At 36.2% G+C, this 22,978-nt stretch overlaps 2 protein-coding genes across 5 annotated transcripts in view; one reads left to right on the top strand and one right to left on the bottom strand.

The window, feature by feature from the left end:
* Nucleotides 1-22,978, bottom strand: part of LOC124300141 (A disintegrin and metalloproteinase with thrombospondin motifs 9-like) — a 180,027-nt gene that overhangs the window by 73,240 nt on the left and 83,809 nt on the right. For 3 of the 4 annotated variants that reach the window (XM_046753840.1, XM_046753842.1, XM_046753841.1), the window contains 3 exons: nucleotides 13,221-13,346; nucleotides 10,588-10,745; nucleotides 3,246-3,371 (listed from right to left, as the gene is read on the bottom strand). In XM_046753840.1, coding sequence (XP_046609796.1) covers nucleotides 3,246-3,371; nucleotides 10,588-10,745; nucleotides 13,221-13,346 — 410 coding nt within the window. Of the gene's footprint in view, nucleotides 1-3,245; nucleotides 3,379-5,905; nucleotides 5,958-10,587; nucleotides 10,746-13,220; nucleotides 13,347-22,978 lie in introns of those variants that run through there. The other variant, XM_046753844.1, reaches the window with a different exon arrangement.
* On the top strand, nucleotides 6,335-10,368 carry LOC124300142 (uncharacterized). Its single transcript, XM_046753845.1, has 4 exons — nucleotides 6,335-6,373; nucleotides 7,847-7,953; nucleotides 8,073-8,271; nucleotides 8,645-10,368. Exons 1-4 carry the CDS (start codon nucleotides 6,365-6,367, stop codon nucleotides 9,551-9,553), a joined length of 1,224 nt encoding a protein of 407 aa, XP_046609801.1. The 5' UTR covers nucleotides 6,335-6,364; the 3' UTR covers nucleotides 9,554-10,368.

The following is a 22,978-nucleotide window of genomic DNA, read 5'->3' as shown; positions in this document are numbered from 1 at the left end:
AACAAACAGGGACGAACTCATTTTGCACGGCGGTTTCGAGGCACCCAAAAATACGATTATACGAGTCCGCAGACGACGAGCTACCTCAAAAAAGCTTAATTTTGTCTTTACTTCTTCATTTTCATCATAATTCGACTTAAAAAGTCATATTTGATATCAGAAGCATATTCTGATTACTGTTTCCTTGTCACCATATCGTTTAGCCACTCCCACGATGTCGAATCGCAATATAATTCGCAAGAAATCGTGTCGTTTGAGCACAATTTCCTGACATATGATCCATGCAAAGTGCAGTTAGGGTATCGAATAGGCGCCTTCGGCATGAATCTCATTGTCAGAGAGAACTGCCATCCTCCAAGAAATGTTCCGTAACGTGCAGCACACGAGGATGCATTTGCATGTGGATAGCGAGGCAGCTCATTGTATGCTAACTATTCTCCGTCTCTCCTCGCATCTTCGAGTCTCGTCCTCTCCGTCCATCTTACTCTCTTCGCAGTGTCCTCATCTCTCCTCCACCATCCGCCATCCGTGTGATTATCAGCATATTACTTTCGGCGGTCACATTGTGTCCCCATGAAATCCGTTGCACCGTTCCGTTGGATTAGCATCCTCGAGTAGCAGCCCACAAAGAACGTTAACCCGAATCTTGATCGTAGATTATTTGACAGTGATCTCTCTTATAGCTATTCGATTTTCTTCGGTGCAAACACGACGCTATATTCGGTCAAGTTAATTTTCATAAGCTTCCTTCACCTTCATAATTTCCAAGAGTTCATAAATTTTACCATATTATCGTAGTGTCGTACGTTTAGCCATAAAAATAAAAATGAATCAAAAACGCACCGAGACCAAAAATGTGGCCAAAATTGTTTACAACCTTGAAGGAAGCCTTCGTAACCGTTTGGAACATCTTGTTTCGGACCAAACAAACTACGAACTAAGGTTGAGGCGTTAAAAAATTATGTAGATCAGTCAGTGTAACATAAATTTTGCTCTCAGTATTGATTTGCTGGTTATCAAAATTTTCATCGAACCTTTGCAGTATTTTAAACCAGCTTTATTTGAGAATACAGATATTACTCATCGATTGTTTGCGACATTCGTTTAAGGGGAAAGCGTCAGCGTTCGGAGAAGTTCCTAACTTCCGGTCTTTCTTCGATCCAGACAATATGTCATTTGGCACGTATAACCTAAGAGTATCTATTTCCGGTCCTCTCAGCTGCCGCATAATGCGAATGAAAATTCGGCGCTGTCGTTCGTTACTCGATAATTGCTATTTGTGTTGTTATTTACACTAAATTAGGCGTTTAACGCGCAAGGTCGAATTTTTTGTTTATAGTTTTTAACATCACGCATCATCAGCTGTGATGAAAGAAATATATTCGGGTTAAAAACATACAAAATGATTGACGTTTGGGTTCTTGCTAACAGTTTTATCAGCCATCGAATATTTTTTTGCAAGTAGCTCTTTCGTTTCAACGGATTGCGACTGGCTCATGTCAATTACGCAATTCTGTCACCAGGTCAAGAGTATTCGAGCATCATCCGTGGTCTCCAACATCTGTTGCCAATGATCAGATTTCGATTGCATTGATCAGTCGAAATAGGTATTTTGTTTTTTCTTTATAAAAGCTTTATCGGCATGGGAAATTTTCCGAATCTCAGCATTAAATCTACATCTCACATGAATGTTGAATAATATGAGCCAGAACACGGAGTATAACTGTCAAGTACTTTGTCCATCAATCAACGTTCGAGTAACAGTGTAACGACTTTGTGTAAAACAGGGGATTCGATTATTTATCTGTCAATTAAATTTGTTTATACTGTTCAACAATGAGTAGAAATTTAAAAGAGTCGAAAAGTTTCATTGGATATTGTCAGAGTGAAGATAATTCGTTTGAAAATTTTTGCGATACAATATTTTCAATTCAAGTATTCAAGACGGTTTGACAAGACAAAAAAAAAAAAAACGAAAAAACACGACGTGGTTTTTTAAATCCGAACAAACGTTGAGAAGATAAGCAAAAAATTCCAAGTTGCAGTGCCTGCCGCAGATCCTGGTTATGAATTTTTATTTATTCAGACCACAAAAATATTGCTTATGGGACCACCAGGTACTGTGTGATCAAAGATCTACAAACGGCGGATTATTGGAGTGTTTATTTATTCAACAGATCTATTTATAATAATGATCATTAAAGTCTTTGTTGATAGATCAACACTCGAAGACGTTGTACAAAGAGGCACTTTGTGCCGGTTTATACGTCAGTCGAATACAGCCTTCGCAAATGACCTTACATACATACTCGTGATTTTAATCTGCGGGCGCAGGTCAGATTGAATTTGAACACAGCAGGGATCGAAAGTCAAAAGAAACGGATATCTGTCGATCATCCATGTCAAGCGCAGGAATGAGAAAATAACTCAGTTTCTAATTTTATTTAAAATCATGCATTCGGGAAATTCGAAATCGCGAAATCCAACGAGTAACGTATAACTTTATATACGTTTGTATCGATCGTGAAAAGGATCAGTGAAATAAGCGTGTACCTAGCGAAAAACGTATCGCGTATGTCGAATACGATTTTATTTATATTCTAGTTATGAAAAGAAACGGGTAACATTTGCTTTCATACCGTTTTCATTAGCTTGAGTTCTAAAACAGTTCTTACGTCAGTTCCGGACGAATAAAACGACGTTAAGCCGAAACCCTGTCTCTGAACGTATAAATATAGAGTGCTAGGGAATAAACGTTTGAAGTAAAAGATCGGCCTGAAGCCTTAGCGATACACGGTAATATCCGCAAACGCTGCATGTCGTAAATATAACGTATATATAATGCGAGTTCATCACATATTGCAAAGGCAATTGATCTTTCTGTAAGTGGTTATTTTCTAAAAGAATGACGCTGCGATAAGAGGTTGGAAATGAAGGGAAGTTTGTGTTTTGGAAAAATCTTATCGGTCATTGGCAACACTGTAACAAGAAAGCACAGCCTTGGGTTTCATTAAAAATCGCTCTAATCACACGAGGTAACATTCAAATGTACCACAAAACTCTTAAAGTATTTCCGTCTTCGTGTTACAAGATGGCGTCCATTCACCCGACTATTTAAAAAGTGTTTGAATTTTGAAGAAATTCGACAAATGCTCTTGGAATTGGAATGCGACTTTTTTGTTTCCGATTATAGTTTCTTGTTGTTTGTGGCTGGATGTGGTAACAGAGCAAATGTTGTTACTCACCATTCCGTGGCACAAGCTGACGGAAACAATCGATTTTGGATCGCCCTGTACGGTACCACTGTAAAAACATCCGATTTGGTGTCCAAGCTGTTCTCGTCTCGTTGTGTTTTCACCCACGTGCGTTACCTGAAATAGAAAAGATTGTTTAAGATTAATCCATTTCCCGGATGTATTGCCTACTTATAATGGGTTGGATGTTCATGTTCTTAGGTTTTCACTGGTCAACAAAGTCGAACAATTACATTACAACATGTTATATTTGGGTGAAAATAATTGGTTACATAAATTTTATCCAAAATGAAAATAAAAATAAGGAAAATCGTAATGAATGTGAATAACTTATTAAACCTATAAGAAGTCGAACACCGTGAAGTTTAATTTCGATGAGTATTCGGGAAACAATTATTATTCGCTGGTTCCATTTCAAACCGCCCAGCAAGGTCGGGACGAAAAATTCGAACGACTTGTAAATAATTTATATGATTCTTTGGGTAATTTAAGGGGACCCATATTTCGTCATTTTGCTCTAAAAAATTTCAACTCTCTGTACGGCTATTACCATTTTTTTTGTCAAAAACTCGTTTTTACATATACTATGTAGTTATAGTGAATTCATGTTTATTGTAATATTGAACTGTTTTGGGATTAATGTAGTCTTATTTTTGAATGGATTTTTCATACTTTACCTACCCACTTATTTCGTCGCATACATGTATTAAACAGAAAGAAAGAATGTAGCGACATAAAGAAATCGATTTACAGTACAAAATATAAGCTACCTGAAAATGTCAAAAATTCGTGATATTGAAAAATTCGTAACTCTTTTTGCAGAACTAATTCGCTAACAAAACTTGTGCGAAGAGTTAGTACCTTTAAAGAACTATTCGAGAAAAAATTGGTGAGAGAAAAAAAAAATATGCAATTCCCGAATATTGGGGTTGAATTTTTTCGGATTATTTTGCATTACGTTGAATAACTCCGGCGATTTCGTATCGATCTTCCTGAACTTGGAATTTTCTGAAAGAAGATAAAAAATACCCACATTTTGAAAAAAAAACACTCAAATCCATTAATTCGTTCAAAAGTTATAGCACTTTTAAAGAAAACAGTAAATTTACGGAATCTGTAAAAACGAGTTTTTGACAAAAAATGGTAATAGCCGTGTAGAGATGAGATTTTTTCAGAGCAAAATGACCAAATATGGATCCCTTTAAATTACCCAAAGAATCATATAAATTATTTACAATTCGTTTGAATTTTTCATTCCGACCTTGCTGGGCGGTTTGAAATGGAACAAGCCTATTACTATTATATTTTTTTTATCTTTGAGTCAACGATTTCTCAACGACAACGAATAATTTTTTGTGAAGATTAAATCGTTGAGCATAGACTTCGGCTTTGAAAGTCAATCCATAGCTATGATGGCGTAAATGTTGAATATTTGCAACGCTGCAGTTTAATCCAGTGCGATTAAATGCATACGTGAATGCCATCTGGGCGTCTTACGTACTCCACTTAATGCCGCACTATCGCAATTGAAAGTGTTTCCATTCGGATATCTCAATGTGCATAAACGCGCTGTAATATCTCGTCCTTACGCGTCAATTACATTTTTTGCCACAGGCAATTGCCTGCATTAGGTGTATATGCAGCTTATACACTTGATAAACTTTATGTAACGTTAACTTCATCGTACAAAAACCACAAGTTTATTCTGCATGAAAAAGGTTTATGATATTGCTTCAACGGTCAAAATAAAAAGACAGCACATGACCGTTTTTTTTTTTTATCTTTGTTTCTTTTTTTTTTAATATTCATATCGACGCCTCCTACTAAACTAATAAAAGTAGCACGATTCAGATTTCTTAAGAAAACTAGCATGTGTGGTTTTCACCGCGAAAACTAACACGTTTTGAGACAGATTAGTAAGAATGTATACTATTGTTGGGTACGAAAATCCATAAAGATAGATTTACAATCAGTCAACTGTAATTCGATACAATAGTTGCTAAGCTCTTGTAGAAAGATTATGCATAGTTTAGGTAAGAACTATTTGATATAAATATAATATGACCAATTGATATTTGTATTGATAAAAAATCTGGAACAAATTTAAAACATCTGTAAAGAAACTCTAAAAAAAAATCATTAATTTTTCCAAGATCTACATCGACGACACAATTTCTAGGATAATTGTGTGCTTATTTTGACGCAAAAAGAACGTACTTCTGCATACGCAAATTGATCTTCATTTCGACTAGCGCACACCGCGTAAATCTTCAGAAAATCCTTATTGCACTAATCGAGACATGATAGTTTTCTTAAGAAATCTGAAAAAAGCTACTTTTCGTAAGAGGCGTCGCAATATGTATAGAAACTAGAGAGAATCCACTAATCTGACAAATTCCTGAATGCAACGGGACTCAACGCATGCTAAAGTAATTCACGTGTAGACTCAAAACCGATGTTAATGTTTCGTTGAAATAAATGAAAGGTCCACAAGCAGGTTCTCGAGAATATATTACGTATAATTACGGGCTGTTTGAGTTTCTATTTATCAGTGTTTATTTCCTTTTTTATCACAAGGAAATCGGAATTTTTTTTTTGAGGAGAATGTGAGTATCAGGTAACAAACTTCGTAATACTAACAATCAGTATACTTAAAGCATGAAGACTTGAATAAGTATTTTTGACTCGTGGGAATTTCGCGACATTCTATCATCGTCGAATATGGTTCAAGACTAAACACCGAGTGGTGAGACAGAGTATACAAACATACCTATAATAACCACGACGGAAAAAAGAAGCAGCAGATTATACAAACATTGCGCGAACGTGAGCGAAGAGTACGTGTCTCTATCAAAAAGAAGTCAGGTAAGTACTTGGGTGTTTTGTCGAATTTGAACATTTGAGTTCATTATTCATTTGGAATAGTAGAAAATTTATACAACTTTCTAAAGTGTCTGAAAATTTTGAGTGTTGGTATTTCGAAGAATGTTCATGTAGAATCGGAAAAGTTGATGATTTTCGGCAACCGGTTTGTCGTTCTACCGGTGAGGCGGTGCTATTAGTAGTATTGTAAGGTTAACCTAACCTATAAAAAGGTGAAACCGTGATAAATGAAACAAGTGATATCGGTTTGCCCACTTTTGAATATTGTAGAGACATTGCAAATGCTATGAGGCGCTTTTATTTCAGGGGAAATCTTCGTTTTAGGCAAATGAAATAAGTTAGGTTAGGTTCCATTGTGATCATGATCTGTTGAGTACGTGACTTGTTCGAAACCATTTTGATTTTGAAACTTAAAAGAAAAGTGTATAGGTATTTTTTTGCATTCTAGAAACCTCGGGGAAATATCGGGGAATTCCCTGTAAACCAAAACGAAATGAAATGAATTGTGTCAGTCAAAAACGAAATTTCCACGATAATAAACACAATAAAAACAAATCGAATAGATTCAACAGACCTGTGTGCCAATTCTTTTGAATTCCATTTTATTTGTTTTAATTCCGTTTTTGACATGCTCAATTCGTGTTGATTTACTGGGTTCTTACATCACATATTGGTGATGATAATGCTGATGGAATGGTGTGATAATGATTTACATGAACTTCAATAATATTGAAAAGTGAAAAAAAATAGAAAAGAAAGATGAAAGAATCCACAAACATCGAGCTTTTTTCATATCATCTTGGATTTCATGTTTAATAATTGTTGTAGTATAATCATTTTGGGACATTTTAAAAAGTTAGGAGGTTCAAAATCCAATTTTCACAACCACTCTGATTTTACTATATTTTTCATAACAATTTAATCTCTTATCCGATTTGTTCTGTTAATTGTAACGGATATTAATCGCAGTTGGAAAACTTACATATGCAAAGTTTTTGTATTGCTGGTAAACATTATAAGTCAAGTATTGTTACAAGATTATATTATAGATCATATCTCATTGAAATGTTAACACTTTTCAATAGGTCTTTGCAGTATTTATTTACTCAATGAGCTGAAGTTTGGTATGTTAACGTAATGCATTTGCACTTAAAAAATCAGTTACTTTTATTATTGAAGCCTTTGGGGATCGCAGAAAAAAGTTGCATATTATTCAAATAACAAATGTGCTGTTTTCATTTTCGTTGCATAAACTTTAAATTATTAAGTTCATTCCGCTACATGTTTATTATTACATTAATGTTATAAATATCAGTCATATTATTTTTTGTTGCTCCATTTTTAGAACAACGATAGTTGTGGGTAATAATAATCTTTATTACCACAAGCAGCTGATTTACGCCTACACTTTTCTCACGTCGCTGATAAACTTTCCACACAAATCTCATTTTTACACAGTGTAGTCTACAGTTTTCACTGAGAGAAGTCTCTCGTAATATCACCGGAATATTTTATTGGTGTCGACTTGTTGATTTGACAAAAACACTCTCATTCAATGAACAATCGAATCGTAATTTTGTCATTGCATAGACAAACAATTGTTCAAGTCTTGTAAATTCAATATAAAAAAACGGATATTGCTCAATCCAATATTTTGTCGAATAAATGGTAAATTTAAAAAATGATGTCTTTAACGCATGCTAGAACAGAAGAAAGCAGCGATGGATTTCGCAGGTGGAAAAACCATGTGTCAGGACAGAGGCAAACCAGAAGTAGCACTGTCGAACAGAAGAGTAAGAGCGCACTCAGAGCCCTGGTAAGAAATCATAAGTACCGATGCGGAAGGATTCAACTTATATATTCTCTTTTGAGTATGAGCAAACCTTTGACAACGTTTCATCAACATATTTATTTTAATTGTATGAATTTGAATAGCATTCTACCAACTCGCTATACTAGAGTGGATACAGGGAACGAGATTCGTAAGAGGAAACGAGATGTGACTAGCGAGGCGATGGAAGAAAGAATTCTTAAAAAGAGTAATCTGACACAGAGCTCACCAGAGGAAAAGAAAACTGAAGGGAATAAGAAGAAAGCGCAGCAACCGGTTGTTGACGAAAGTACAAATGCAAAGGTACATAGATGGATACATAGATTTTTGTCACTGCTGTACGATTAGTGACATCTTAAAGGAATAGTAGCAGTTTTACATGCAAGAAGGAGACTTCGCTTACTACTTGCAAAGTTTTTATTGTATGCCAAAATCTTGTTGAATTATGATTCAATGTTAAAGATTAGGCAATATTAAAACTCTTGAGTGTTTGCTGTAAAGACTCCTTAAAAATTGATTCAGTTAAATGTTTTCAACAAAATATTGTTGAAATTGGGGAAAAGAATATGAGAACAAAATTTCTACAAGGATTTAGAAATAAGTACTTCTTGATAAGTGTTGTACCGTTATCTAATGCAATTGTAACACAATAATTCAATTTCACATTTTCAAACAGACAGAAGAAGGAGAAACGGCCACCGATTGTATCAAGAAGACAATGATGAATTTGAAAGAAGAACTGATGGGCGAGATGAGAAAGAAGCGGATAGAGGAGGAGAAATGGAGAGGTGAAGTGAAGCAAGAGGTGGAAAAGCTTACGCTAGCGATAGAAAGTACTAAGAAAGTGTGGACTCAGGAGAGATCGAAGCTGGAAGAGACAATAGTACGATTGGAAAGGGAACACGTAAACTGGAAAATAATGGAGCAGAAAAAGCGAGAGGATGGTATGAAATATGTCGACAGACAGATGGACGAATTGTTCAATAAAATAAAAGTAAGCGGAGTACTGGAAGGTTCGATGTTGGATGCAGAGAAAAACTGGGAGGCCCAGGAGAAGTGGGAGAGGAGAAATAACGTGATGATCAGAGGACTGGAGGTTGATGTCGGAGGACGCGCAGACAGATTAGCAGAAAGACTTTTAGCTGAAGTGACGGGGGAACTAATCAACATTAAAGAGGTGCAGGTGTTCCAGGAAGGCCGAAATAAGGCGCTCCTGGTGAAACTTGGGGATTGGGTGACGAAGAGAAAAGTTATGGATGGTAAATCGGTGCTGAAAGGGCGGAAGGTATTCATCGATGACGATTTGACTAAAAGAGAGAAGGAGATCCAGATTGAGATAACAAAGAGGGCAACAGAAGCGAGGGCCAGCGGTATGAGGGTGAAAATAGGCTATATGAAACTCTGGGTTGGAGATTCGATGTATGTGTGGAGCGAAGAGGAGAAGGGTCTGAAGGAAGTAAGAACGGGAAGGAGACTCGACGCTAAGGGCAACAGGGGCTCTCGAGACCTTGCTCAGAGATTAGACGATGGACGTGAAGATGGAATGAGAAAAATTAGGGGCCCGTGGGGGCAGAGATTTGAGTGAAATGAGACCGAAGAGATGGAAAACATAAGAAGAAAGGATACCTAAATGATTTACAATTAGATATTGGGATTTGCAATTTCGGTTGTTTATCGGTGCCAATCTAATCGCTGTTGTCAAATTTGACTATACGAAAATTCATTTTTCAATTCACAGAAAAGTACGGGCGCAGGAATAGTTATTTCTTTTATGTTTTCGATAGTTTACAGAAAATTTGATTTCCCTTGCTTTGATTTTCAGTTATACTTCTATTTTCTACTATAAATCTCTAGGGTCAACTTTTTTATGCTTTATTTCCCCTGGATCCATGGGATGCAAAACTTTAGTTTCGTGTTCTTTCATCTTCAATTATATGTAATTTTATTTTCTGTTACGTATTTCTAGAGACGATTTTTTTTTTGTTTTCTTTTTTTCTGGAATTCATGGAAAACCGGTTTCTAGTTACCTGAAGGCTAAGTTTCGTACACCAGAATTGATTCTATTTTTGTTGTATAAAGTATGACGATCATACTGTTTGTTCATTTTGGTTACTTTGGATATTACGAAATGATGTATGCACTAAGTAAAGCGTGCGAAAAACTTCTGAGAAGATTTCATAGAAGATAAATGCAATGAGTGATGTAAAAGCAAAGGGCTGGATACGGAAGACCAAGCAAATAAATACCGCATATGCATGTACGACAACATATTTCAATCGTAGAAACGTTTCTGACCGTGAGTGAAATACTCCGATCCATTATTCATGGGTCATTCCGCATATTATACGAATCCTAACTTTTGACAGAGCCAAATGAAACGCAGGCAATTCAGGAAAATCAATAGAGAAATAAAAAATATCGTTAATTCATGTAAACAATTGTGTTAAAATTCTTCAGTCTCGAATATATTTTACTTCGGGGTTCGGATCTTGATGAGGCCAAATATTACTACGAATACTTTCAGAGTGCTGTAGAAAAATCTGTGAGCAACAGTTTTATAGTTTTCATTTGTATAAAATGAAATCTGAATGAGTTTCGCTGATTTTTGGCTTTACTCACCGTGATGTCGGGCGAAATGAAACTCGTGTCCTGTGACAGCAGAAGGTGAAAGTCTTTTCCAAATGCTTTGAACTCGTACTGTGGATGTGGATCCCACACTTCGGCTGTTGAGTGTCTGAAATGTCCAGTATGATGTCTGGTCGCCGTATTGCTTTCCTCTGCAATAAAATGCGCAAAACAAAATTGCGGATAAGAATTGGAGGGATAAGACAAACAATTGATTTTTCAAGCAGTATTTCTCGTTGCAAAATTATTTTTACAACATCGTTAGTGTTTCGATTTCCACAGTATTTCCCTATCAAGACGAATGATTAATTTACTCAAAGTAGATTAAGTGATTGATTTGCATCTTTTGTTCTGGTCAAAACATTCAGAGAAAAAATAAACAAAAAATGATTCCTTCCGCAGCAAAAAAAAAAAAAAAATAATCATACCATCGCGTCTTGCATCGTCTGCATTCAAATGTATGAGTCACGAAGATCGAGTTTGGTCAAAAAATGATTGATAAGTGAAAAAAGGGTCGTGTGAACTGGCCAGTAATTGGTATGGTCTCATTAAGGATGAATAGATGCCACTGTCTGAATCACAAGTTAAGAAAAGACAAAAAAAAATACCGGTAAAAAATTCTTAGAACGAAACGATGTCTCTATTTTGTGATAGAAATGAATCTTAGACAGTTCGACTAACAAGCTGAGCTATAAGCAATTCGAGAAAAGATTTTGTAATCAGATGGTTGAAAATGATTACATGTTGGTGTTTTTTTTTTATCCAATTTTAACGTTTTTGAGCTCGTTTTGAACACCGATCAGATCTCTAGAAATTTCCTGAGAAACGTTGGAAAAATTTTATGTTGAAGTCCGTAATGCTCAAATGTAATTGTTGCTTAAAATCTGTTGTATCATTTTGTTCACTTAAATCCTTTTTTATCCACTCCGAGGATAGCTGTAAAAAGAAATTTCAGACAATCTCTGTACATTTCTCTGCTGAGCAAAATAAGCCAATTAACGTTAGACTCTGATTAAAAAACACCAGAGTTTAAACATTTTGAAGATTCTGATTACGAAACCTTTACTCCTACAGTCGATATCTTAGCTTGTATCATCGGAATTCTCAGATAGAGTGCATTTCTATCGCATAGTAGATACGTTGTTTTGATCGCGTTCATCATCATTGGCACAAGTATGATTTTTGGAGATACATTGAACCGTCTTTTCTCTTTTTCTGGGTTTTAATTCAACCGGTACGGCCCATGCATCCTAGATTTCGTCAAATGTTATTTACTCATCTCGTGAGAAAGCAAACGACCATGTGTAGGCCTGGATATTGGTGCTGGAGAAAGATGACAAGCCCGCAGAAATCGAGGAGTGACGGTGATCGTCTGGCTTCGAGACGAATGAGTAACCAGTAGAGGATCGTTCGCGATCCGTACCGTGAATAGAATAATAATTATTAACCGCATAGCTCCGAGAATTGTCGACGACTCGTGATGCAGTTAACGACTGCAAACGTACGTTAAACAGGGCTTGGAATAGCCTAATGAATTTAAATGCAAGACAGTCGCAATTTTATTTCAATTGGTCCCTAATGCCGAGCGGAAATTCCAGCCACGGCTAAACGGCTTCTCGAGACTGGGACACAAAAAGAATGACACGGATGAAAAAGAAAGGACGAAATAATAACCGGGCATCGACTGCCGACGACAATCAATAATTAATCTTCAGGAATCTCGTCGTCTCGGTTCATTAGCCATTTCTCTTTTGCTCGCGTCTGTTCGGGTTCAATAATCTCAACGTGACTCATTTATTGCAAGAATAATGATGCATGCTGGTCCCCGGGTCGCGGATAATTTATTCAATAATTGCCGCGAAAAAAAATCAGAATGTCATTGCAGCAATTGCGGTAGACATGCTTGCTGCGATTGACCTATATCCTGCACCTTATTGACATCAAATATTGCGCTCGCAATGCCGTAAAAAAAGAAATTATAGACTCATGAAAGTGTACGAAACTGTTCGGAAGAACGGCGAATGAATTGTACAATTCTTGGACGATAAATTCTATTCAGGTGAAAAATGGTTAAACGATATTGGCTTAAGTGTGCAAAGTACCATCAATTACAATTCCAAAAATGTTTTTTGCCGTCGTCGAGTCTCAGTATTCATTAAGTCAATGTGGTTGTAGAACTGGTACCTTATGGGACCAGGTTTGGTATAAAAAAAAAATAAATAAAAAATGGTTATGACTGTCATTCCACGTTATGGAAAATGGAAATTATTGGTACATCAAAGGCGATGACACGTATAACTGAAAAATGTCGAATGTTTCCAGATACTGGTTGGATAACCTTGCCATCTTCTTACTGTGAGAAGCTCTACCGATTTTATTCACCACGGTGGAACGAGCTGTTTCACTTGATACATTGCCTAACTTTTATCAACAAACAGATAAAGAATATGAATTCGCTTGAGTCAACGATGGATATAAATCGAAACCAATAGGTACTTGCATATTCACATGATGATAATTTTTTTCGCGTTTTCGATTCCTATTTATTTCACTTTGTTGTTCGGTAAACACGCGGTGACATTCAGACTTGAAATACAACCAAAACTTGAATGACTGATGAAAATTACCTGGGTCTTCGTAAATATTCCAATGAATCTTCTTCGGTACGACCATCTCCACATTGTGTACCGCAGCAGTTAGGTTTTTAAATTGTTGTCCGTAGCCTTCGATGCCCTCAACTGATTGCTGGCCATCTGAAACAAGGAAGGAATACTCTTGGTACTAACAAATCGACAAACGATTGACGTATGCGATAAACAGATGCAGATAAACACCCACGACGTTGCCGTAGACAGTTTAGTCTAGCCGTTACGATTATGCGTGGAAACTTTGTGCCAAGGTGAACAATAGCCACGGTGAATTCTATGTATGAGGCAATCCTATTAATCTTTTGTATGAAAGTACACGAGGAAACACGCGATCGCAATTTTTTCAGAATTTTTCGACACAACGTATCTGAAGTGTGTTTTAAAAACTTGAAACAAAAGCCACGACTTTCTAAAGTACAACAATATTTTTGACACCTATTAGAACATAGAGATTTCACAACTTCAAAATATCAATAAGTAAAATGAAAGAAAAAATATTATTATAATTAAGAATGAACATTTTTGTGTTTGTTCTTGTGTGAAAAATGCAATCGAACAATAGCGATTTTTTATTTCTCTTATTTATGTTTTGAAGTTGTGATATCTCCATCTTTTAATAGGTGTCGGAAATTTTGTTATATTTCATAAGATTTTTCTGAATTTTTTCAGATCTTAGAAAGTGGAGGTTCACGTTTCAGGTTTTTAAATCATAGTTCAGATACGCTGAGTCGAAAAATTCTGAAAAAATTGCTATTGCGTTTTTCGTCATGTACTTTCATACAAAAAATTATGAAGCCAATCTGAGACATAGACGTAGAATCCCCCTATACACTTATAACACTTGGAATGCTCCAAAAAGTTAGGAAATTTTCTGAAAAACTCGATTTTTTCTACAAAGGTTAGGCAAACAAGAAGGGGCGAAAATTTTTGGAATCAATAAATATCGCAACAAAACATTGAAGCTTAACAGAAAGAGCGTCCGATTGCGCATGCGCAAGTTTCGTCGGATTTGCATGCAGGCTAGCCAACCCAAATTGGAAATGTCAAATAAGCTGTCTTGTGGAGATTATGTAGGTGATGAGATTTTTTTTTGGGCTTAAACAAATCTCAAATGGTCCATGCAGTAAATCGGGAAGGAAAATTTTATTGCCGATTGATTGATGACCGGTGACTGCCACGACTCATTAATAACATAACAGCATGATTTCAATTCGTCACTTGACGGAACAGAGTTTGGTTATCTCCTCCCATTTCGAATGAGTTGGCTCGTCTTTCTAGCAGACGAAAATATTGCCGCGGATACGATCCCGTCGACTAATGGTTTTCAATTATTTTTCACATGCGCAGTCGGTCATTTAGCCTGCTAACAATAACTTTCACCGTTTCTTCTCGGTAAATATAATGGTATCCCATACAAAAAAAAATCTGACCACTTCTGAAACGTTTCACCACAGTGTAAAATCCAATAAATTATCGTACGATTTCTTTATAATTTGTCGGACGCGATCAGATATTACTGAGTGAACTTAAAAACTAGGAAATAATTTTATATAAATCCTTTTAACCGGAGCTTACTCAAAGTTTTATCCGATTGCGCAAATTAGTTCGCGCACAATATTCGCGCAATCGGATTGTGTCAGATGGCTATATATAACCGTGCATCTGAGCTTGTGTCATCTGACTAGAAAATAAAGTGATTATTATTCAATGCAAGGATTAGCAGCTGCATTTGCACGACGAGACGAGACGATCATTTCTAATTACCGATCCGTTGTTTTGTTTTACTTTTTATTCTACGGTATAATGGTTCAAACGTTAAGGATCAATTTACTGAAGCTGCCTCATCAAACTTATTTGAGAAATTATTCGATATTAATAATACACCTCCTTTCAGATCAGTTTAAATAAAATGATTGAGCAAACAATATTAATCAAGATGAAATATATTGATTGGTTTATATTACCGAAGTTTTTTCTTTCTTGGTACCTTATACTCACGACATTATTCTTTCTGGTTAAAAAATACTGCATTAATCACAATCCTCAGTGCAGTTTACGGTTTCCTTATAATCGCGTTGTCAAGGTTTATCGATTTAAGCTTTTTATCCCGGATCATAAGTATTTTATATTTATGCTTTAGAAGGACTGCATCTGTCATTATTATTTTTCAACCGGTTAATGCTTCACTTACTTATATTTATTTTTTCAAGGGAACTTGCGCCATTTTTTACTAATCGATTGTGCAATAACATATGAATATCTTTGTACACAGGGTAAGTATCAAGTATAATAATTTGTTGATTTCACGATAACTTAAACGCATGCATATAAATTAGTGTCAGAAAAGTCTTTATTTGTTTAATTAATTTGATAATCTGTGAATTTTGTGTCTGAAGCATTTATCAGATTTACGTATCGTTTTGGAAAATTTTTTAGTGCACACATGTCTAAAAATTCAAGCGGAAAACAAGTTCCTTCTTCAAATCCCAAGGGATTGAAATCTGTAAAGATGCTGCTTTGTGGTAAGAGAAAAGGAAAAATAACCAAGGAAAAGATATAGCCGATGATTTCTTTTTCAACAGATCGAATGTTGATACTTAAATTCTTAAATCCCAGTTCAGGTAAAATTATTTATATAAGCCACCTTGTATACGAATTTATGACGATATAGCAAGGTTTCAAAATTGACTCTTTGTCATTGACGAGAATAAATATCGAGTTCCAAATTTATCGCGTGGGAGTGGGCACAACCATGTAAGGTACAACTGACTAGTTATAAAAATTACAGATCTTGATCGGAAGACGTAAGGAGCTCGTTAATCTGGTGTCTGGAAATATGACCTTGTCATTTCGCTACCGTCTCCTTTTTTCATCATGTCATTTACTTATATTCTTTCATCCATTCAATCTCATATTAGTGACGTGTATTACATGTATGTATTCAACGATCTTCTGACACTCGTCGATGTGTAGTCTGCTAAAGCAGTGCGACCGATCATCCTTCGACGGATATTTCAATCATTTAGTTCACCAGTTATGGCGTATTACCTATTTTCAGAAAGTTTTGCTCTAAAGTCCCAAATTTAAATGAATAAAACAGCATGCTTCGGAAAAAAAGTGTTGAAAGAAAAAATTGATGGAATGGAGGTTGAAAAAGTGCCGCTGAACCTAATCTACATAGTTATATTTAACGAAAAAACCCCCATGTAGCATGAAAAAATTTGGACATTTTGCACGATAGATTTTTCTCATGTAACATTGCTAGATAATATTTGAAATGGTTTCATTTAAAATAGGCGTTTAAAATGCAAATGGTATTTTGTATTTAACATTTTAAATATTCTAGCTCGAAGTAACCATTTACATTTACCAATTTAAATTGTGTTTTTGAACGCATTTTCCATTATTCATTTTAAATGGATCTATCGAAGCATTTTACCCAGCAGTGTGTTAATTTGCAGCAAAGTTGGCGCAATTTCCCGGCATGCGAGGTGACTAAACAACCAATTTACGAGCTCCGCGAGGAATGCGGTGAAATGGAGATGTTCCACGTAGCACGTGGATACGCGGTAGGCGCCTAGACGCTGTTACACGTACGGCTAGGTGGCTCGTAATACGGGGTTATCGCAAGGCAATGCGCTCAACGATCATCGCGGCTGCAGGCTCGGTCAGGGTCAGCCGGGACGGAGACGAGCAGACAGTCTGACCCCAGAGAGCCGCCCCTTGAGAATGGATTGGCCGGACCGTCCGAATCAAAAGTTGAGAAAGGAGAAAAAAGTATGTTGAAATAAAGAACATCTAACTATTAATGTCTAACTATGTTGGCCCTAGTAACTTTTGTATTACGCAGTTGGTCATTCTGCTCTCGGGATAAATATAGGCCGTGTTCGAAAATTGACTGACAGTACTGTCACCAATCTTTCATCTCTTTTGCGCTGCCGAGTTCATGGACAGCTCTGTCTCTGTCCTAAGAAATTTTTAGTACTGGCAGTCAATTTACGAACACGGCCATAGTCTACGTCAGGGTCTTACATACAGGTCTGGAAACTCGGTCAAAATTTCAATGGTGGGGGTGTCCTCTTATTGAAGCACCGGCCGTTTCGCCTAGTGACCACGAGTGTCACTGGTATCGAGGGATTCAGGGTGTGCGAGAGAGACGGAAACAGGTTTCAAAACCATGGACGGTCAACAACCTGGTTCCATCTCTCTCGCACAGCCTGAATCCCTCGATGGCAGCGACACTCGTGGTCACTAGGCGAAACGGCCGGTGCTTCAATAAGAGGACATACCCCTACCACCAGAATTTCCAAACCTGTATGAAAGACCGTGCTCTACGTATTTGGCGCTAGTAACTTTTGTATTAGGCCGTTGTTCACTCTGCTCTCGGAACAAATCTTATCATAGATTTATAAAAGATAGACTGAGCGCTCTGATGAGCCGCTTGAAGCAAACATCTAAAGGACAGAAATATGCCGGGAGTACTCCTTTCTCTCTCTGACGATATTTTTGGCGGGGATCGAGGCGGTAGAGGAGAATGAGGCGAAATTATGCGCCTATGTCTATAGCTGTACCACTTCCACTGCGCCCTTGTCTCCCGCTACGAAACCGATTGAAAAGAAAGAGCAGTACTCCCGGCATATCTCTGTCCTTTATACCTATGTAAGCTTCAGTGCCTCTTATGGGAGCGCTCAGTCTATCTTTATAAGTCTATGATTCTATCTGCGTATTTGGCGCTAGTAACTTTTGTATTAGGCAGTTGATCATTCTGCTCTCGGAATAAATACAAATTGCGTATTTGGCGCTAGTAACTTTTGTACTAGGCCGTTGGTCATTCCGCTCTCAGAATAAATCTTATCTGCATATACCTATATCATGGAAATACACAAGGAGACCGAGCTCCGCGTAAACAAATAACTGCCTAAAATAAGAGGTACTGATGTTTCACATGCATCGAAGACAGTGAAGGGAGTTTGAGGCGGGAGTTTAAATCGAAAACTTTCTACCTATCACTTTGCAAGATCATCGATTGATCGATCTTTGGCAACCCTGCAGCCATGACCAATGTCAGTTCGGTGCTAAAGAAACACTAGCGACGCTAGTGGTATAAAAAATAAACCTAATATATACGGTTACTGTGACAAGCTGCGTTGGCAATCATACTATAAACTATAATTATAGTAGAAATACCATAGTTTTGTCACACATACTACACAAAATAACGTCAGTACTGTAATGCTTAAATCTACATTTATTTTATAATCCGGCATATTTGTCATTTTAATTTTGTAGAAGAAAAATAATTTCCATTGATTTTTAAAAATCTTTTATCTTACCGCGTAAAACCATTTGATTAAATGTGGAAGAAACTAATTATTCTTTATTCTAACAGTACGACTAAAGTACGTAAAACTTTGTTTACAATTTACGGCTTGTATTCTATGTTTATTATACATATGATTTGTATGCCAGGAAAAATTTAAATCTATTGAAATTAATTCTTAAAGTTAGGTTTATTCGAGAGTTCTTTTTCTTTGTTGAAAATTTCGCGTTGCAGTTCGAGAAAAGCAGTTGCTTCTTCACTGCAATGGCTTTCAAACGTACAATAAAGCAGATCGACGGCAGATTCGTTTTACATTACTCGGCGGTAGTGTATTAATTTGATGCAGGAATGAAGCAATGACATGACTTCTACGAATTTGCTAATGCGATTAGTAAAATCAGTCATTTCTTTATAATTTCTACGTCAAAGGAAAATGAATTGAAGTGTTTTTGTTCAGAATTGTGTATAGAATGGGGCTGTTGAGCTCTTTTTCGCGTCTGAGATACGTGGACTTCCATATTTGGAATTCTCTTATAAACAATTACATTATGCGTGAAATCGATGTTACCCTCCAGAAACTTTCTGCATATAATTCAGACTCTCAATGTACGTTCCGATACATAACCCCTTACATAATTAATATAGATACTAAGTATAGATTCAGATCCCATCAGTGTTTAAAAACTCGTCATTCATGTTATTCTTGCCAGTCACGTTGAAAACGAATGAAACGACATCTCTGGTATTTGATACAAATGAATCTGAGCAAATTTTATGAGGCTGAAGTCGATAACATTAGCGTAACGAAACATTGGGGAAAAAAAGTCACTATTTTGCAATTTTATAGTGACTTTTAAGTGATTAAGTTCTGAAAATATGAATATGTTTTGCCCTATTATAATTTACTGCATCTCAGACATGCAAAAAATTGTAAAATAAAGAATTTTGTGAAACGGAATCATTATAATAACGTTCTATCAATTTCAGCCTCATACAATTCCAATGAAAAGGCATTATAATCAGATTCTTCAAAATGATGGAATTCTGGTATTTTTGCTTCGATTCTAATATTTATTGAACTAATCTACGCGCACCACAAAAATTTCTAGTAAATTGTTGAGAAAAACTTTACCGAATAGTTATCTTCAAAGTGGAAGAAAATTGTTTTTTTTTTTTTTATTACGATACAACAAATGTTTCTTAATAATTATAACTCTGCTTTACAACTATACCGCAATGCTATTAGAAAATATTTCCTAAAATTTTCAACCTTCAGCTGGTACCTTGGAGTTGTTCGTGACCTAAGGGTTTTAATCGCAATTTTCGTAACTTGAAAGTTCAACTGTGTTACGAAAGCGAGTTTTGCTCCAAAATTATTTCGACTATTTTCCAAAATTTATTAGCAGACAAAGTCAGTATCTAGTGTTGTAAGCTATTGGGTTTTTTTTGTTTTTTTTTTCGTTTGTGTAGTTGTGTCTATTTATTTTTCCATCACTCTGGATGTATGATTGTGAACTATTATTAAAACAAGCTTTTCTAACAATTTCCGTGTCAACGAACCTCTTTTTAATCAACAAACGCATGTCTTTGAAAAAAATGAGTATTTTTCTGACCAAAAATTTTTGGTTACATTCTTCAAAATAAATACTTTTTTTCGGCTGATATAATAGACCTGAATTTTTCTTAAAAGTACTATATCTTGAATATATCCATCTAATTTTTCAGCACGCAGTATCGAAAATTAAAAAAGTTATTAAAGTTTTTATAAAAAACGTATTTTTTTCACTCTTCTGGAGTTTATCAAATTTTTAGCAGTCTTAAGATTAAAAATCATTTATATCTTGTACAAGACACTCAAGTGAATAGCAAAAAAACAGAAAAAAAATCAAGTAAAAACCTTAAATTACTTCGTTACAGCAAGTAATTTTTTGTTGGGATCTCCAACGACCCCAATGTGCCAGCTGAAGGTTAATATCATAGCTCGTACGCAGATTCATTTCTATCACGTGATAGAAACGCAATAGTTTAATAAAGTTGCACAAATAACGTTTCTGGGGATTTTTTTAATTTTTTTTTTTTTTTTTTTTTTTCATCCCTCCCTAACTTTTGATTCTGACGGTACGGCCGATTCAGCCTTAATGAGCTCGTGACTGGGCATATTCGCGACCTTTACGCCCGCCGTCGCATATGCCTATTACATTAGGATTTTTCCTTCCGAACTGTTCCCAAGGGACGAGGCCTCGGCCCGGGGTGATTTTACTTATTACGTGCTGTAATGGCCAAGAGGGTTGATCCCCCAGATAACCGGACAAGATTCACCGTCGAGTGTTCTACACGGCTGTAAGGCATATAACCGCAGGCCGCTTATCGCCAGCTTCGTTACCGTGGATAGGCCGTAATTTTTATTGGTCATTGTTGAGCGGAAGCGTGCTAATTGGTTTTAAAATTTTTAAATACTGCCTAGTTATTTACAAGTGAATTAAAACAGCAACAGGCTGCGGTTGTGTTTTGTTGCACAGAGTTTGATGGATACAGGTGTAATTTGAATCACGCATTCTGAAGTACTTTTATTCAGGAAATATATTAATAAACAATAGATAAAAAATGACTGTGTTTGAAGATTTTATATTCAATACTGTGATTGTAAAAGTTGAAGATCCTAAAGCTCGAAAATCAACAAAGTTTTCAAAGTTTAATATTTAAAATAACTCTATTTGCGGATTATATAAAATCAAGAAAAAAGATGTCGATAAAAAATTTAGAATTCGACCGAAGAAAAGAAGATCGCCGATCTTCGGTCAAGACGCAATGGAAGTTGCGCATAGTTACGCAACAATTATACCGGGAACAAGAAGCACAAGGAACGATTCCGGTTTTGTGTACGGTAGAATAGAAACTGTTTGTCAAAATACGCCGATTATTTACAAAACTGAATGCATACCGTATTAATAGGTTGTGAGTTAATACACCGCGCAATGCAGGCCTAACAAAAAATAACAATGTGTTCCAAAAATGGGACCGCTTATTAATAATATTGTTCGTGAGTGGCTAGAACTGTATGTCGATATTCTTATTATCATCAAACTGTTCCGACGTCAAGGATTTAGTAAATTAACGGTAAGTGATTACTACGATAACGGTAAGTGAGACAAAAAAAAAATAAAAAATAGCAAAGAATAAAGCAAGACATAAAATAATTAACTGTTCATTTTTCATTACCGCTGATTATAGGTGTATAACGAATAATAAACACCCTGTGTCTACGTGACCGAAGAATTCCTTATGCGAAAATTAGTATCCGACAATATAAATCTACCCATCGTATGCCAACGCGCATTGTAGTATAGTTGAGTAGTCGGCTGGTAATGTCAAACACTCTTTCACGAATTGTGTAAGAATTTATTGCAGCAGCAGTCATTTACCTAAATTAAACTGTCAGTGAGAAGATTAACGTTTGTCAATTGTATTTGGGAACGAACGTGGAGGCGTGGCTAAGCAACATGGCACCAAGAATGGGACTATGAGCGGATTGTTTTGGTCAATTATGCGAATACGAAAATACATACAACTCAGTGCAAGCTGTGAGGCTTTAGTTTTTACACATAGAATCAATGTACTGCAAAAAAGACGACGAAAGAGGTCTTTTAAAATTAAATACGACGCAGTTAGAGTAATGCGATTTTTTGCCACTAGATGACACAGCGCCACGTCTTCATTCCCAATTTCCGGTGAATCGTTGCGAATCATACAAATCTACAATCGAAGGTTTCAATTCGGAACTTTTGATATCGGATAACTGGGGAATAAGGCTACAGAAAAAATAAAAATGTCCAGCACCGAGTACAATCAGGAAATACGAGAATGATCAAATATGCGAATCGTAAGATTTTTTAGTGTTTAGTTACTCGCGGTCATCTTTCATATTTCTGTAATCGTTGACGCATTTTTTTCCTCTATTTATATATTTGTCCAATTCGAGGAGTCGTTGTCTAACACGTTGGGTGCACGTAGTAACTCATCGTTATACAATAAGAAACAAAAATATGAGAAATACGCTCCGGACACGTGCGATTCTACATTTATACAACTACGTATTACGTACGATGATACGTTGGTACAGGTACCTAGAAACCGGACGCTATCAACTATCCAAGAATTACTGGTGATGAATTTTAAAACAATGAAGCGTCATCGCTTAGCGCAGTTTATCACGATCCAACCGAGCGTGGAGGAGACTTACTGTCCGGAACCGTGGAGAGAGACACGTGCGGATTAATTATACGAATCATTTATACACCTATGTGATGTAATATATACACTATGGAGATTATAGACGCTAACAGGATGGTTTTTTATGTTGCATCACGTCTTTGCATGAATGAAAGTGTTTCAATAATCTTATCTAGATCATCAGTAT

The sequence above is a fragment of the Neodiprion virginianus genome, chromosome 3, assembly GCF_021901495.1.
Source record: "Neodiprion virginianus isolate iyNeoVirg1 chromosome 3, iyNeoVirg1.1, whole genome shotgun sequence".
NCBI lineage: Eukaryota > Metazoa > Arthropoda > Insecta > Hymenoptera > Diprionidae > Neodiprion > Neodiprion virginianus.
Note: the sequence above shows the minus strand (reverse complement) of the source record. Positions and strands in the feature narration are given on the sequence as shown.

What these genes read in the sequence shown, in the direction of transcription:
- LOC124300142 (XM_046753845.1), top strand. An exon ending in AGAGCGCACTCAGAGCCCTG is followed by an intron (nt 7,954 to 8,072) that starts GTAAGAAATCAT and finishes GAATTTGAATAG; the next exon opens with CATTCTACCAACTCGCTATA. An exon ending in ACGAAAGTACAAATGCAAAG is followed by an intron (nt 8,272 to 8,644) that starts GTACATAGATGG and finishes ATTTTCAAACAG; the next exon opens with ACAGAAGAAGGAGAAACGGC.